At 42.9% G+C, this 16,607-nt stretch overlaps 1 protein-coding gene across 2 annotated transcripts; it reads left to right on the plus strand.

Annotated features, from left to right (window-relative positions):
• Positions 1 to 4,671: 4,671 nt before the first annotated feature.
• Positions 4,672 to 13,138, plus strand: LOC124013237 (C-type lectin domain family 10 member A-like). Of its 2 annotated transcripts, none has more exons than XM_046327490.1 (9): positions 4,672 to 4,803; positions 7,522 to 7,608; positions 10,351 to 10,473; positions 10,815 to 10,910; positions 11,025 to 11,099; positions 11,542 to 11,604; positions 11,957 to 12,120; positions 12,238 to 12,365; positions 12,465 to 13,138. In XM_046327490.1, exons 1-9 carry the CDS (start codon positions 4,734 to 4,736, stop codon positions 12,631 to 12,633), a joined length of 975 nt encoding a protein of 324 aa, XP_046183446.1. In that variant the 5' UTR covers positions 4,672 to 4,733; the 3' UTR covers positions 12,634 to 13,138. The 2 variants fall into 2 exon arrangements, with proteins under 2 accessions (XP_046183446.1, XP_046183447.1); XM_046327491.1 differs by having other exon boundaries at positions 4,710 to 4,803; positions 7,528 to 7,608.
• The last annotated feature ends 3,469 nt before the right edge of the window (positions 13,139 to 16,607 follow it).

Genomic DNA, 16,607 nt, shown 5'->3' on the forward strand with positions numbered 1-16,607 from the left:
GGGAAAAGGATACAAGGCAGTGGTCGGAGACTTGGAGGGGAGTTGCAATGAGGTTAGTGGAAGAACAGCATCTAGTAAAGATGAGGTCGAGCGTATTGCCTGCCTTGTGAGTAGGGGGGGAAGGTGAGAGGGTGAGGTCAAAAGAGGAGAGGAGTGGAAAGAAGGAGGCAGAGAGGAAAGAGTCAAAGGTAGACGAGGGGAGGTTAAAGTCGCCCAGAACTGTGAGAGGTGAGCCGTCCTCAGGAAAGGAGCTTATCAAGGCATCAAGCTCATTGATGAACTCTCCGAGGGAACCTGGAGGGCGATAAATGATAAGGATGTTAAGCTTGAAAGGGCTAGTAACTGTGACAGCATGGAATTCAAAGGAGGCGATAGACAGATGGGTAAGGGGAGAAAGAGAGAATGACCACTTGGGAGAGATGAGGATCCCGGTGCCACCACCCCGCTGACCAGACGCTCTCGGGGTGTGCGAGAACACGTGGGAGGACGAAGAGAGAGCAGTAGGAGTAGCAGTGTTGTCTGTGGTGATCCATGTTTCCGTCAGTGCCAAGAAGTCGAGGGACTGGAGGGAGGCATAGGCTGAGATGAACTCTGCCTTGTTGACCGCAGATTGGCAGTTCCAGAGGCTACCGGAGACCTGGAACTCCACGTGGGTCGTGCGCGCTGGGACCACCAGAGTAGGGTGGCCGCGGCCACGCGGTGAGGAGCGTTTGTATGGTCTGTGCAGAGAGGAGAGAACAGGGATAAACAGACACATAGTTGACAGGCTACAGAAGAGGCTACGCTAATGCAAAGGAGATTGGAATGACAAGTGGACTACACGTCTCGAATGTTCAGAAAGTTAAGCTACGTAGCAAGAATCTTATTGACTAAAAATGATTAAAATGATACAGTACTGCTGAAGTAGGCCAGCTGGCAGTGGGTGCGTTGTTGACACTACACTAATCAAGTCGTTCCGTTGAGTGTAATAGTTTCTGCAGTGTTGCTATTCGGGGGCTAGCAGGCTAGCTAGCAGTGTTGTTTACGTTACGTTGCGTTAAAAGAACGACAATAGATGGCTAGCGAACCTAGAAAATCGCTCTAGACTACACAATTATCTTTGATACAAAGACGGCTATGTAGCTAGCTAAGTAGCTAGCTACGATCAAACAAATCAAACCGTTGTACTGTAATGAAATGAAGTGAAAATGTGATACTACCTGTGAGTGCGACCGGGTAGTTGAGTTCTATACAGAAGACGTTGGCTAGCGTTGGCTAGCTGTTGGCTAGCTAGCAGAGTCACCTACGTTAAGGACGACAAATAGCTGGCTAGCTAACCTCGGTAAATTAAGATAATCACTCTAAGACTACACACTCTAAACCTAAACAACACAATTATCTTGGATACGATGATACGAAGACAGCAAAGACAGCTATGTAGCTAGCTAACACTAAACTAATCAAGTCGTTCAGTTGAGTGTGATAGTTTCTCCAGTGCAGCTAATCAGTGGACGTTAGCTAGCTGGCTAGTGAAGACTACGTTAGGACGGCGAAATACGATAATTACGCAATTATCTTTGATACAAAGACGGCTATGTAGCTAGCTGAGAAGAATTTGCTAAGATAAGACAAATCAAACCGTTGTGATATAATGAAATATAATGAAAAAGTTATACTACCCGTTGGAGCGACACCCTGTCGTTCTCAACTAACATCAAGGCGGTGGCCCGTTCCTGTAGGTACCTTGCTTATCATCTTTTGCCTGTCCATGACCATTCTCTTGCCTGCCCCTTGGATTATAAATATCAGAGACTCAAACCATCTGCCTCCCTGTGCCTGCATCTGGGTCTCGCCCTGTGCCCTTATACCAGGTAAATACTGATACTCTTTTGTCATCTGCTAAGCCATTACAATTATAACTGGCTATACTAATTACAACACTAACCATAATGTTAGACAAGTTTCAATTCTATTTATCAAAATATATGTTTGTGAACGTACTGTCAAAAAGTAAAATGATGATTGAGTGTCTACATAGCTGTACCATGATATTTGCGTTGCTACTAAGTAAACCTCCAATTGGTCTCCACTATTCCACCTGCTAAAAGCCCTCCTCATCCTGAGTTGGGTTGCATTTCCATCGCCCTCACCTCGCATTATATGGAGCCATATATTTTACATCTTATTTATCTTTTCCATAATTAACTATTAATATTTGTAGTAATGTAGGCCATTTATGCAAAGTGTTTTTACCTCTCACCATTACCAAAATTACATTATGGCAAGCAATTATTGTGAATCATCCTAACTTCTTTAACTCCCGCGCAACAGTTGTGGGATACACACACTCATACACACTCAACCCCTTTACCCCAAACAACCATAGACTCACATTCTCAACAGTTGCACCATCCCAGAGCCCAACTCAAGAAAGGTCTTGATTTACGAATGCATATACAGTTGCAGCTGTATGAGAAGGCCTGTGAAACTGTGCAAAAACTATGGGGAGATTTTATTAACCATGGTCAGATGTACCCCCTTCCACTGAAACACCCACAACATGGTCCCCTGTATTGATGATATTCCCAAGCATCTCTGTGCAGTCAGACATTTGATTGTGGGCCACCATGGCCACAATAATATGCACCCTCTCCCCCCTGGGGTTACTGCAGCTTGCGTTGCCAGCACTGCCATTGCCTGGGTGGGGGCACCCCACCGGAATCCCCCCCCCCACCGGCTAGGTACAAGGTCGTCAAGGTTCTCATTAGCAGCTTTGAGAATTTATGTTTATATTATGCTCACCCTTAAGGGGGCTTTGGCTTTGCAGGACCAACCCTTGCAGGCAGGCTCAGAACCTTGAGGGGGCGTTGGCTTTGCAGGACCAACCCTTGCAGGCAGGCTCAGAACCTTGAGGGGGCGTTGGCTTTGCAGGACCAACCCTTGCAGGCAGGCTCAGAACCTTGAGGGGGCGTTGGCTTTGCAGGACCAACCCTTGCAGGCAGGCTCAGAACCTTGAGGGGGCAGGCTCAGAACCTGGCTTTGCAGGACCAACCCTTGCAGGCAGGCTCAGAACCTTAAGGGGGCGTTGGCTTTGCAGGACCAACCCTTGCAGGCAGGCTCAGAACCTTGAGGGGGTGTTGGCTTTGCAGGACCAACCCTTGCAGGCAGGCTCAGAACCTTAAGGGGGCTTTGGCTTTGCAGGACCAACCCTTGCAGGCAGGCTCAGAACCTTGAGGGGGCGTTGGCTTTGCAGGACCAACCCTTGCAGGCAGGCTCAGAACCTTGAGGGGGCGTTGGCTTTGCAGGACCAACCCTTGCAGGCAGGCTCAGAACCTTGAGGGGGCATTGCTGCTCTAGTTCTCTAACCGCGTTTCACTGCATACAGGCCGTGTACAGCAGGCCCATGTAACAGATGGGGACTTCTTAGTATCTGGGTCGTTCAGGTGGGGGTGTAGGGTTGTGGACTGTTCCATCAATATAGGATCATAAATGAGATGTATAATACATTTTTTAATATTTAGTTCCTCACGATAGGACAATAAATAAATTAGATGTATAATTTATTTTAAAATACTGTTCCATCATGAAATGAGTTATTTTTGAAGATAGAAAAGCTTTTTTTTGTTTTTGTATTACAATCCATAACCGGACTAGAATTCGGTGTTTCCTTCTTTTCCGCCTCTGAGAACGTTGTAATTTTTAAAATAGCCATGGAGTAGTCTGTCTCTGCACATCTGGTTATCAATATACAGGTTATCGACGACGAGAGCTACGCGTTTCCCTTTAAATCTATTTTCCTTAAATTGGTTACAGAACTTTACGCCGTTCTTCAATTTCCTTCAGGAACTGGTCATTCGTGCCAGCAAGTCTTTTACCCAGGCTTTTAACCATGATTTTATCTTTAAAGAAAGTCTGACACAACTTGCTTAGGCAGGGAAATTAGAGGAATTTCCACGCTTTAGTGCATTAACTATTTTCCTAAATGTTGACGGATCACCAGCAGACTCCGAAATAGAAATGAGAAAGTAGCTTGAGTTAGCTAGCTTCATTGAGGAAGTACATCTACAGCATTTCACAATAGCCTGAAACACTTGGCCCAGGCCTGATTTCTCATCATAATGAGATCTGAAAGTTCTATAGGGAACCAAGGATTGTTCTATTTTGAACTCTAAGGCGTTTAAAAGGAGTGTGATCATTTAAAATATCAAGTAATCAGAAAACCAAGACAGCTAGTCCGGGAAAGATTTCAGGAAATATTCACAAGCATGTGTTTGCGGGAAAAATAAGCTGACGTTTTATTACAAGAATGCAGACTGAAAGATGCATCTGTACAGCTTTCTAACAGTTAAAAACCACTGAACACATTTGTCTATAACAATAGATGAGAAGTTCTAGAGCCAATTCAGTGTCAGACAAGAAAGCTGTGTGTGTGTGTGTGTGTGTGTGTGTGTGTGTGTACCACCTGCTGTTATGGTAGGTTTACAACAATAACACCTTTCAGCAGCTTGGTGAGTTCCAGTGTGGAATACTGGAATACTTAACGTGTTGGGTTAAGGTCCTTACAACATCAATATGCCTACCACTTATTAATTAGTACTTGTAGTAATAACTGAATTTAGTTGGTTAGTTAAATTAATGCCGCAAAGAGAGAAAAGAGAAGTCCTGTCATAGTCCCTCCCTCAGTCCCCGTCATATAAAACAAGTGTCTATTTGGGTTGATGAAATAAGTGTCTGGTATGAGTGTTTAGATCAGTATGTCTGAAGGAATAGTCCACGTTGATGTGAAGTTCAAAAAGCACAAACAGACTGAAGGAAAAGATGGTGGTAAGTTCTAAACTAAAATCTATTTTTATAATCATGCTGTATGCTCAGGATGTGCAGAATGTTCAACAAAAAGCTTCCCCTATCTGCCAATATATACATCTCTAATCTTTAAGGGGCAATCTAGGATCTGTTTTTGAAATGAATGCTATATAGCCGTTGATTCTTGAAGAATATTACTTCTAAACGCCTCATCAGCTTAGTTCAACTGTATTACCCCATCAGAACAAATGGAAGCTTGTTTTACAGTGTTGTTTGTATACAATGTAATTGTAAACTAACACGTTATGGCTTTAAATCATGGTTAAAACTATCGTTTGTATCTCATGGTCATGGATGGTCCGTCCTCGCTCCCATAGCTCCGTCTATGAACTTGAGTGGTTACATTCCTCCAGCCCCATCCCCCAGCAGTTTACCAAAAACAATACCCAGATGGCCCCTTTAAAATTATATTTATACTACACTGACTTTATTTGACAACACATATTCATACCCTATTTCAAAACATGTTCGCTAGGACAAAAATGACTTGCATCACAGAGATTTTAGAGACTACAATTCAAAGGGTTTGCAGGAAACATATTTGTTAGCTGGTTTGCATTCACTCTTCATGCCTTATCAGTGATCTGTGCTGATTATTTTACATTACAGTTTTACTTTGTCGCTTTGGTCAACTTTTCACAGGGATCTGGTGCATTTTCACAACTCTCAGTACAATACTGTCAACTGGTCACACTTGTAACTCAGCCAGTCGTTCACTCAACCTGTCATTGTGCATTCATTTGGATTGTAAACATCTCTCACCACACAGCCATTGATTCAACATATGTTTATTGTGAAATGTAATGAGAACATTGGTTTAATCACCATAACATAATATATCTTCTATTTAGTCATTTTAACTACCAGTTAATCCAATAGAAACAATGCAAGATGCGTGTTTCAAATCATCCTTAAAGTGCTGAAAGTAAAATGCTACAGTACTGTAGATTACACGGTTTTCATATTAGGCAATACACTGAAATGACCCAACAAAATTGACAGAAATTCTATGGCACGCTCATAGGGATGGCGATCGTACACCTTCCACCTCCGTGCTGAAAAAGATTCCTCTATAGGGTTGAGGAAAGAAGAGTATAGGGCCACGAATTGGGGATGGGGCCCAAAACCATGCCTGAACCACCTCTGCAGGGTGGAATCTGACATTGTCACACTCAGTGACATAGGATACCCCTTCACATTGACAGGCCTGTTCAATTTCATTGAGAAACACAATGAGATGTGCAGTGCTGTAGGATCCAAGTAATGACCTATATCCTGCCACACCATCCTCAGAAATAGCTGCGTACATTGAGATGTTTCCCCCACGTTGTCCAGGCACTTGGATGGTTGCCCATTGGACGATGAGTTTCCACCCACGGCTCTGAGTTTTGGCCAGGTTGAAGCCCACTTCATCAACAAATATATATTTGTGATGGTTCACAGCAGCATCAAGCACCATCACCCTCTAAAATATATTTTGGTTAGTTATTTTTACAGTATAGTTACAATATGATATTGTGATGTAGTGGTTTGTAACAGTAATACAGTATATAGTGCTGGACCTGAACATACTTGGCTTGTAGTTGTTTCACCCGGTCGTTGTTTCTCAAAGGCATCAGGTAAATGTGTTTCATAGATATCTGGATGCCTCACCAAAAGGTGGGCCATTGTCGGTAGGCTGATGGATGTCACATTGGCAAAAGGTGTCATCGTTCTCCTCAATGGCCTGCTTTATTTCGGACAGCCGTATGTCATTTCTGGCCCTCGCCATTTCCACCACTGTCCACTCCTTCTGGTCAGCACACGGCCACCACCATGGGGTCTTCTGTCCATTCTGAGGGTAGAACAGAGTAAAGGTTCATGCATTACAATACGTCATTTACTGTAGATGTAAAGCATAGTACATGTCCTCCAGACTTACCGCTTTTCTTGATGACATTTTCTCAGGATCAAATTGACAGTTGATCTTTTCAGATTGGGGTGAACTAATCTGTCAGCCTCTGCCATGGTAAGGCCTCTGTTTATCATATGTTCAACGATGGCCCTGATTTCATAAGATACAACAGTTCCCTCCCTCCCTCTGATGTCCACCTCTTTGACGGGGCCCATGCCCAACTCTTTGACCTCTTTAATGGGGCCCAGGCCCACCTCTCTTAACAGGCCCCTTGTCCACGAGCTCTTTGATTTCCACCTTTACCTTGCGGTCTTTCCTGCTCCATGTTGAAATCAATTAGCAACAACTAGTAGTCATTATGTATGGTTATCATGCATCATACATGTCATTTAGATGTTTACTTTCCAAACACACTTTATTTTTGTACTTCTCAAGATACTTATATAGTGGACAAACCAGTTTAAAATTCATAGGTTTGTGAAAGGCAATGACTTTATATGAAGGGTATTTCTAGATGAAACAGTGATCAGGTTTGGTGAAAAGGTTACTGGGTGATTTTGTGTGTTGTACTTAGTCAACTGAAAATGTGCTTACATTTTTGAAACAACAGCCTTTGTCATGATCTGTTTTGAGTTTGTACAAAATGTTACCGCATTCTTGTGGAAACAGGACCAAAGTGCTAAAATCAAAAACGAATAAACTGAGTGTTAATGATGCTGGTTCAGGAACAGCCAATGTGATGAGAGGAGTTGTCTTGTGCTCACACTTTGATGGTTACATTTCAGCAACAGCATCCACAGTGAATGATGCCACGTACTCTGAAATCTCAATTCCCAAAGCCGGACGCAACCAGACATCTACCGACACTAATGGTATGTGTGTGTGTGTGTGAATATGCGTGGGATTGTGTAGGTCAGATGAAGTCAGTGCAAGCTCGGCAAAACAATGAGGAAGTTTCCTACATATGGGTGGAAAAAAGGTTTAATAGATGCAGAACAGATTCTAAGTTGCCATTTTTGTCAAACCATGTTCCTTGTTCCTACGAGTCATACACTGAGTGTACAAAACATGAGGAACACCTTCCTAATATTGAGTTGCACCCCCTTTTGCCTTCAGCACTGCCTCAATTTGTCGGTACATGGATTCTACAAGGTGTCAAAATGTCCACAGGGATGCTGGACCTTGTTGATTCCAAATCTACTGTCAAGTTGGCTGGATGTCATTTGGGTGGTGGGCCATTCTTGATACACGCAAGAAACATGAGCTTGAAAAAACCCAGCAGTGTTGCAGTTCTTGACACACTCAAACCGGTGCGCCTGGCACCTACCATACCCCGTTCAAAGGCACTTAAATATTTAGTCTTGCCCATTCACCCTCTGAATGGCACACATTAACAGTCCATGTCTCAAGGCTTAAAAATCCTTCTTTAACCTGTCTCCTCCCATTTATTAACACTGATTGAAGTGGATTTAACAAGTGACATCATTAAGGGATCATAGCTTTCACCTGGTAAGTATGTCATAGAAAGAGCAGGTGAGCAATCCCAGGTACTTCTCTGCTGCTGCCACTACAACTATTTTCTGTGACTTTCAATTCATTTCTGCGGTACAATTAACAACCATGGCTATAAATGCTAAAAAGCCCACCGTACTGAAGAACCTATTCTTCCCATCACTCTTGACCTCCACCTACTCACAGGAATGCTCTCACCCTGTACCCATCTTCCTCTGTCACTCTCTTCACTGCTTAGAAATACAACACTTTCTGTTCTATTCTAACCCTGGCAACCTCAATCTGCCTTTCTCTCACTGGACACCTCCGATCTCCATCCCGATGATCACCCTCACAACTAAGACAACTTTCTCCACCGATACCACACATTCCTTCATCTCATGCCCTCCTGCACACGTCTCACATGTGGGCATGTCCCTCCTACACACTGCTGCAATATGCCCATAAACATGACAGCTAAAACACAGTAATATTTTCGTAACATAAGCTCTCACGTGATAACTGACACTTACTACCTTGACCTTATCTGGTAACGACTCTGCATCAAAACTCAGCATGACAGATAATGTCTTCTCCGGTTTGCCCACCGTATCTACGTCTCATCAAGTGGCAGGTGTCACAGACACTGGGAATCTTCCATTTCAACTGCTCCTCCTCAACACTTCATGCCACTCTCGTTATCACTCCTTTCGACGGAGGCCTGCTCCAGAGAACAAACCACGGCACAATTCTTGTCCCTAATCTCGTAATCCGGAGCGCCCTCTCCCTCTGGGGGGAGGAAACATAATAAATCATCACGAGTCCATTCCGAGTTACTTTCACCAACTCAACAGTCCTCAACCTCTCCTCCACCCAACCTGACACCACATGTGGATCAACCAAACAACAAGGATCCATTTCCTTCGGGCTCCCGAGTGGAGTAGAGGTGTAAGGCAATGCATCACAGTGCTAGAGGTATCACTACAGACCCTGGTTCAATACCAGGCTGTATCATAACTGGCTGTAATCAGGAGACCTGTAGGATGGTGCACAATTGGCCCAGTGTCATCCTGGTTAGGCTTTTAGCTGGTGTAGGATGTCATTGTAAATAAGAATTTGTTCTTAATGGACTTGCCTAGTTAAATAAAAAATGTCTCACCCCAACTGGGCCAAACTCAGCCTTGGGACAATCTTCGCCGCAGGTACCTCACTCTCAAGTTCCGTCTCTGAACTACTGGAGCACGTATCCCTGTTTTTACACTTGACGCCCATCTTCCTCACCACTACTTCCCTCTACACTCAACATATATGCAGCAGTCATCACTGCACCTGCCACATTTAATTGATCCTCACTCTCATCCTGTCCCATTTCCTCCTCAAGCTCTTCCAAAACTTCTGTGCAATCCTCCATTCCATATTCACTAAAAATCTTCCATGTCTCTCCTTTTAATCTGTCCATCTTCTCCTTCACCAGATCTTTCAGAAGACCTGTGTAATCCCCCACTCCATGTTTATTCATAATATGCTGCACTTTCTTCCTTATTTCCTTTCCTGCCATCTTCCCCACCGTGGCCTTCGCCCAACACCCCGGCTGCCTCTTCGCCCAACACCCCGGCTGCCTCTTCGCCCAACACCCCGGCTGCCTCTTCGCCCAACACCCCGGCTGCCTCTTCGCCCAACACCCCGGCTGCCTCTTCGCCCAACACCCCGGCTGCCTCTTCGCCCAACACCCCGGCTGCCTCTCCGCCCACTAAGGATTACTTGTCGACTCAGAATGATTTAGCCGGAGTGTATTTTCTCTCGCTTCAGCTCAAAAAATGTTGTGGTTGCGTCATATTTCCTTGCATACTTTCTGACGCTTGCATCGATGGATGCTTCAAAGTATGTACAAACAGAGAACGCATTTGAAGTGTCCTAAATGCTCCGTTTTGCATACTTTGATTTGGAATCATTCTCTGACACTCTCGTGTTCCAATTTGTGTGCTCTGAGTACGGTAGTATGCATTTTGAGAAACACCCACAGCTGTTTTCTTCATGTTTGATGATTTCATGTCTCACATACAATAAAATGAAGTAGCGGGTCTTATAGGTCCGTTTAATTCATTCTCTCTCTGTCTCCTCAGCTGGTGACCCTGATTCTCAGGAGGGGTCAAAGGTCAGAGCAGGTGGATGTGACCCTGTCAAAGTGGTCCTGGTGACTCTCTGTTTTCTTCTGATGGGGATGGTCATTGGACTTCGGTGTCTGTGTGAGTGACCTAGACAGTGGAGGTGGCTAGTCTAAAGCAGACTATATATCGGAGACAGATTCATAGAGGCTCTTGTCCAGAGCTATGAATATAGAGAAATATCTAGGCACATTTTTAGCACAAGAGCTGGAAAATCTCCACAGTACTGCTTCAAATGGATAAATGTTTTATGCCAGGTCATTGTCTAATTTCTGTGACAACATAACTGATCAAATATAAAAATGTTGGTGAATAAAATGAATAGCTATTTATAATACTTTTCACAATCAACTAATATTACATTATTATGCAGAAGAATGTTGGGGTCAGATTCCTACAATTTAATGTATTTTTGCAATCAGATATCAGCAACCTGCCAACCAAAAACACAGAGCCCCAAATTCTGCAAGCGGCTTACAATCGAAATCTTATAGATTTGGAAAAAGCTTTTACCTCAGGTGAGTTTAGTTCACACAAAGAAAATGTTCACATCGGTTTTCTAATATAACTGTTGTTTATATGTAGCTGGATGTAGGGAACTTGAGTCAGAGTTGTTATCTTTTGGCAACTAGCTTTAATGATCAAAAAGAGTGAGCTTCAAGAACTGCAAGTCAAGAACAAAGATCTTCAGGTGAAGGAACGTGCAGGTGAGTGACACAGATATGACCCTCCAATTAAATTGTGTTGTCTGCCACTAATACATCCTTTCCATTGAAATTTTCCTCCTTATAAAATATTAGAAAAAAGGTGCTGCTTTTGTTATTGTTGGTTAATTCCAAAAAGTATGGATTCCAATGTCACGCTGTGAAAATGATGCTGGTTGGCATTTATTGTCATGAATCTTGCCCTGGAGGCAGCTCTGCAGCGTGGTCATCAGCTGGCACAAGCCACAGTCATAAAATCTGATTTAACCCTAATCTTAACCACACTGCTGGCCCAAACCGTAAATGAAGACCAAACAGCTCATTCTTGTTTTCATAATCGTTGTGAGGCCCATCTAGCGGGAGTCGCTCAGTTCTGCCTTCAGGGCAGGATTCATGGCAATAAACTTCAACCTGCGAAAAGCATAATTATCTTTATTCACAACAGTTCGGCAACAAAATGAAGAATTGAGAAAGCAGAGAACTCCACCCTCTTGCCCTACAAACACAGGTGAGATCATAGTATGAGGGAATGTGTTTACTCATAGATGTAGTAGGTTGTATTATGACCCAAGATAAAAACCTGTTTCAGATAGCAATCCTGAGTTAAAGTCAAAACTACTTCAAATCAAGTTGTCAACTTCAGGGGCAGTCTGTTTTAGTCCCTCCTTATTCATTGATGCAACAATATAGCATTATTGAATAGTTGTGAGATGATCATACAGTATACAGTCTCATATCCACATGGATTGTACACTATCAGTAACACTAAAACAAAAGGCATTTGACTATAGGTAGGCATAGAGATGGGTAGTGCACGGGGCACTGACAATGGCATTGGGTTATATCTGTTCTCTCTACAGGGAATAATGATTGTCCTCAACCTATGAACTGTGCTGAAGGCTGGGATTATTATGGGGGGAAGTGTTATTACTTCTCCCCTGATAAACTGACCTGGGCTCAGAGTCGGGATGAGTGTATCACCAGGGGGGGACACCTTGTCATCATAGGGAGCCTAGAGGAGCAGGTATGACTCTATTATTGATTCTCTCAGTTGTTTTGATGCACATTTTTCCTTTCCTCTACTAACATACAAATGACAATAAATCTTGACATTATTCTTCAAACAATGTTTCTGGTGAAGAAATTCTTAGATCAGAAAATTGATACAAAAATAAGGACGGATCCTGAAGACAAGTTCTGGATTGGGCTGACGGACAGTATAAACGAGAATGAGTGGTTATGGGTGGACAATTCACCTCTAAGCACAAGGTTTGAATGCATGTTTAAATCAATATGGTAATACAATCACCCTAGATTAAAACGTATTGTGATCATACCTCTTATGTATTATCATCCTTCAATCCATAGCTTCTGGCTTGGTGACCGGGAGCCAGATGACTGGAATGGAGAGAACCCCGACGGTGAAGACTGTGCTAGAATGGGGTTACCGGATGGTACTAATGACGGCAAGAGTTGGTTTGATGTCAACTGTAATAAGACTCAAAGAAGAATATGTGAGACAAAATCCCCCTTGTGAAACAATATCTTTAAGAAACTCAAAAGTTCCTAAATATGTCTCTGAACAACAAAATATTTTTTGCTGGCATTGATAAGAAGTGAGGAGAAACTGTATTATGACTAGTTTACAGGAGATTACTGCTGATATTCACATCTTTCTTTGTACATATAATTTGTAATGATTTTTATGCTATGGTGTAAAACAGTCTAATGAAAAACTTGTCAGATACATTCAGTTCACGCCTCTTCACTTCTCAGTAGGCTACAGGTGTTGGATCTTAATTTGCATAGTATTGTTATAGCTACAGGATTTGAACTTTAGTCCTTCAATCATATGTTGCTTGATTGGTGGTTAACAAGCAACGAGAGTGATAAAAGGAAGATCCTGCACCTGTACATCATCCTCAGTGTGTTTTGTACATGTATATTTCTGCTTAACAGTGCTGTCTCTAGGCTAGTCATTTGAGAAAAAAATACTGTTTGTCTATCCAAACCATTGCATTAATAAAGTGTCAAAAGTCAAATTTGCCTTGTTGTCTTACCTACAGTAGTTCAGGGGCTAGAAAAAGATGGCAGAATGCATACTGTACACTTCTCTAGTGGTGTATCATGAATATTCAAAAGGTAGCAAATAAAGAATTGTCATTTGAAGTTTTAAAGTAGGTATATTAAAGGGATTTATTAGTGTCTCCATACCCACCACATTTACATGCTGCTTTACAGTAGTCTGAGAGATCACTATTCATTATTAGATTACCAAGATGGTGAAATGGAGCCTCATTCATGGTTAGTGGTGATTTTAGCATGTAAATCTTGGTGGGACAAACTCCACTTTTTTTTAGAAGCATGCCAGCAAAGCCACTACACAACAGAACACTAAACAATACACAAACGGTGACAAAGGGCCTACATAAAGCTGTCCCAACAGCAGTACCAACACCTTATCACTGCTACACCTGGCTATTAAGGGAGCCTTGTCTGGCAGCGAAACGGTTCATTCGGCCTCATTTACTGCCTTTAAAAAGACATTGACTGGCTTAAACAAATGTGGTTTCTTCTGACAATTGAGATCTACAAACTACGGCATAAGGGGACGACACGCAATTTAAGAAACAATCTGTAATTTAGATTAAGACATTAAGGAGCGAACTAGGACAGACGAAGTCCATTCAGAAAGTATTCAGACCCGTTTCCTTTTTTCCACATTTTGAACCCCCAGAAAGACCCTTTGCTATGAGACTCGAAATTGAGCTTCGGTGCATCCTGTTTCCATTGATCATCCTTGATTATTTGGAGAGGCACACACCTGTCTATATATTGTCTCCCAGTGTACAGTGCATGTCAGAGCAAAATCCAAGCCATGAGGTCGAAGGAATTGTCCGTAGAGCTCCGAGACAGGATTGTGTCAAGGCACAGATCTGGGGAAGGGTACCATCCGCAGCATTGAAGGTCCCTAAGAACAATGGCCATCATTCTTAAATGGAAGAAGTTTGGAACCATTAAGACTCTTCCTAGAGCTGGCCCCCCTGCCAAACTGAGAGGGGGAGAAGGACTTTGGTCAGGGAGGTGACCAAGAATCCGCTCGTCACTCTGACACAGCTCCTGAGTTCCTCTGTGACGATGGGGAGAACCTTCCAGAAGGACAACCAACTATGCATCACTCCACTAATCACACTCCTCAGTAAAAGGCACATGACGGGGCACTTGGAGTTTGCCAAAAGGCATCTAAAGGACTCCCCATGAGAAACAAGATTCTCTGGTCTGATGAAACCAAGATTGAACTCTTTTTGGCCTGAATACCATCCCCATGGTGAAGCATGGTGGTGGCAGCATCATACCGTGGACCGTGGGGAAGTCAGAGGAAGGGATTGAGAGACCAGTCAGGATCGAGGAAAAGATGAACAGAGCAAAGTCCAGAGAGATCCTTGATGAAAACCTGCTCCAGAGCTGAAAATAGCTGTGCAGCAATATTCCCCATCCGACCTGACAGAACTTGAGAGCATCTGCAGAGAAGAATGGGAGAAACTCACCAAATACAGGTGTCAAAGCTTGTAGCGTCATACCCAAGAAGACCCGAGGCTGTAATCGCTGCCAAAGGTGCTTTAACAAAGTACTGAATAAAGGGTCTGAATACTTATGTAAATCTCAGTGTTTTCAGTGTTCAGTGTGTCATTATCTGGTGTCGTGTGTAGATTGCTGAGGGGGAAAAAAACTATTTGATCCATTTTAGAATAAGGCTGTAATGTAACAAAATGTGAAAAAGGCCCCGGGGTCTGAACACTTTCCAAAAACCTATGATTCAAGGGAGCAAGACCAAGGCTCTTGATACTGTCCTGTCCCATCTTAGAGGTGACAGAGAGAGACCCTTCTTGTGTTTGTGGTCCGTATAATAAGGGAACCAATGTCCTCATGTGAATGTTCTCATATTCTTCTTCCCTGCCCATGTGGTAGAGATGTTTGATGTCTGCAGAAAGAACTTTGCCATTTACAAAGTACAATCACACTATGTACAACCCCATTAATTCATGATTTTTTTGTGATGGTAGTTCACGCTGAGAGAGGTATAATCTTGATTTCCCCCCTCCAACTAGGCCTATCTATACCATTTGTCATCACTGTATAAATTGATACATACAACCTGTCAATAGACCAATAGCCTAACAAAAAGCAATATGACTTGAATTCAAAGAACAGTAGGTTTGGAATGTCGAATTTGGCATTTTCTCCGTTTGGGCGTGTAACTTTGTCCAGGTGACATCTCCTAAAACAGGTTGAGAATGAAGGACACTCGCCAATGTTTTTAATTTATATTAGGTGACAGAGTACTAATACTTCTTGTGTGAACTTTATATGCACTATAAACTAAGTATTATTTAAGAGTCTTGGTTAGCTTTATTGTGAAGTTGTAACATATCCGTACTACAGTATAACCTGATCGAGGATCTCTGAAGAGACCTGAAAATAGCTGTGCAGCGACGCTCCCCATCCAACCTGACAGAGCTTGAGAGGATCTGCGGAGATGAAGGTGGAGAAACTCCTCAAATACAGGTGTGCCAAGCTTGTAATGTCATACCCAAGAAGACTCAAGGCTGTAATCGCTGCTAAAGGTGCTTCAACAAAGTACTGAGTAAAGGGTCTGAATACTTCTGTCAATGTGATATTTCCATTTTTAGATTTTTAAATACATTTGCAGAAATTCCTAAAAAATGTTTTTTTTTGATTCGTCATTAAGGGGTGTTGTGTAGATTGATGAGGGAATCAGGCTGTAACTTAAAAGTCAAGGGTCTGAATACTCTCTGAATGCACAGTATGTGTTGCTATATACATAGGCATTATCATCAAGTTCTGAAACTGAGCTTAATCTGCCCCCTCAGTCATTTGTCAATTTTATTGAATTAATAGGCACTTGCAGTCTCACATTGTTGATTCTCTCCGCCTTTCACTAAGTCAAGATGAAGACTAGTTCTGAACACTCATGCAGAGACACTTACAGAAGCCTATACATCTCCCCAGAACAAAACACCCCAGCAGTTCCTCTATAGCGACTCTTCTTGTCATGTATTGTCATATATTGTCATGTCTTGTCCCTGTGCTTTCTCTTCTATTCGTTTCCCCCCTGCTGGTCTTATTAGGTTCTTTCCCTCTCTCTATCCCTCTCTCTATCGTTCCGTTCCTGCTCCCAGCTGTTCCTCATTCTCCTAACTACCTCGTTTACTCTTTCACACCTGTCCCCTATTTTGCCCTCTGATTAAGTCCCTATTTCTCTCTCTGTTTCTGCTTCTGTCCTTGTCGGATTCTTGTTTGCTGTTTACTGTGTTCTTGTTCCGTCCTGTCGTGTTTTGCCTATCATCAGATGCTGCGTGTGAGCAGGTGTCTCTGTCAGCTACGGCCCGCGCCTACCCGAAGGGACCTGCAGTCGGTTGCCGCTTATCCTGCAATTCCCCTCTACTACTAGAGGATTTCTGTTATCCCCGTTTGGACTTTTCCTGTAAA

Source organism: Oncorhynchus gorbuscha, linkage group LG24 (assembly GCF_021184085.1).
Source record: "Oncorhynchus gorbuscha isolate QuinsamMale2020 ecotype Even-year linkage group LG24, OgorEven_v1.0, whole genome shotgun sequence".
Lineage (NCBI taxonomy): Eukaryota > Metazoa > Chordata > Actinopteri > Salmoniformes > Salmonidae > Oncorhynchus > Oncorhynchus gorbuscha.

What these genes read in the sequence shown, in the direction of transcription:
- LOC124013237 (XM_046327490.1), top strand. Translation starts at nt 4,734, where the DNA reads ATGTCTGAAGGAATAGTCCACGTTGATGTGAAGTTCAAAAAGCACAAA. An exon ending in CATTGGACTTCGGTGTCTGT is followed by an intron (nt 10,474 to 10,814) that starts GTGAGTGACCTA and finishes TTTTGCAATCAG; the next exon opens with ATATCAGCAACCTGCCAACC. An exon ending in AATTCACCTCTAAGCACAAG is followed by an intron (nt 12,366 to 12,464) that starts GTTTGAATGCAT and finishes TTCAATCCATAG; the next exon opens with CTTCTGGCTTGGTGACCGGG.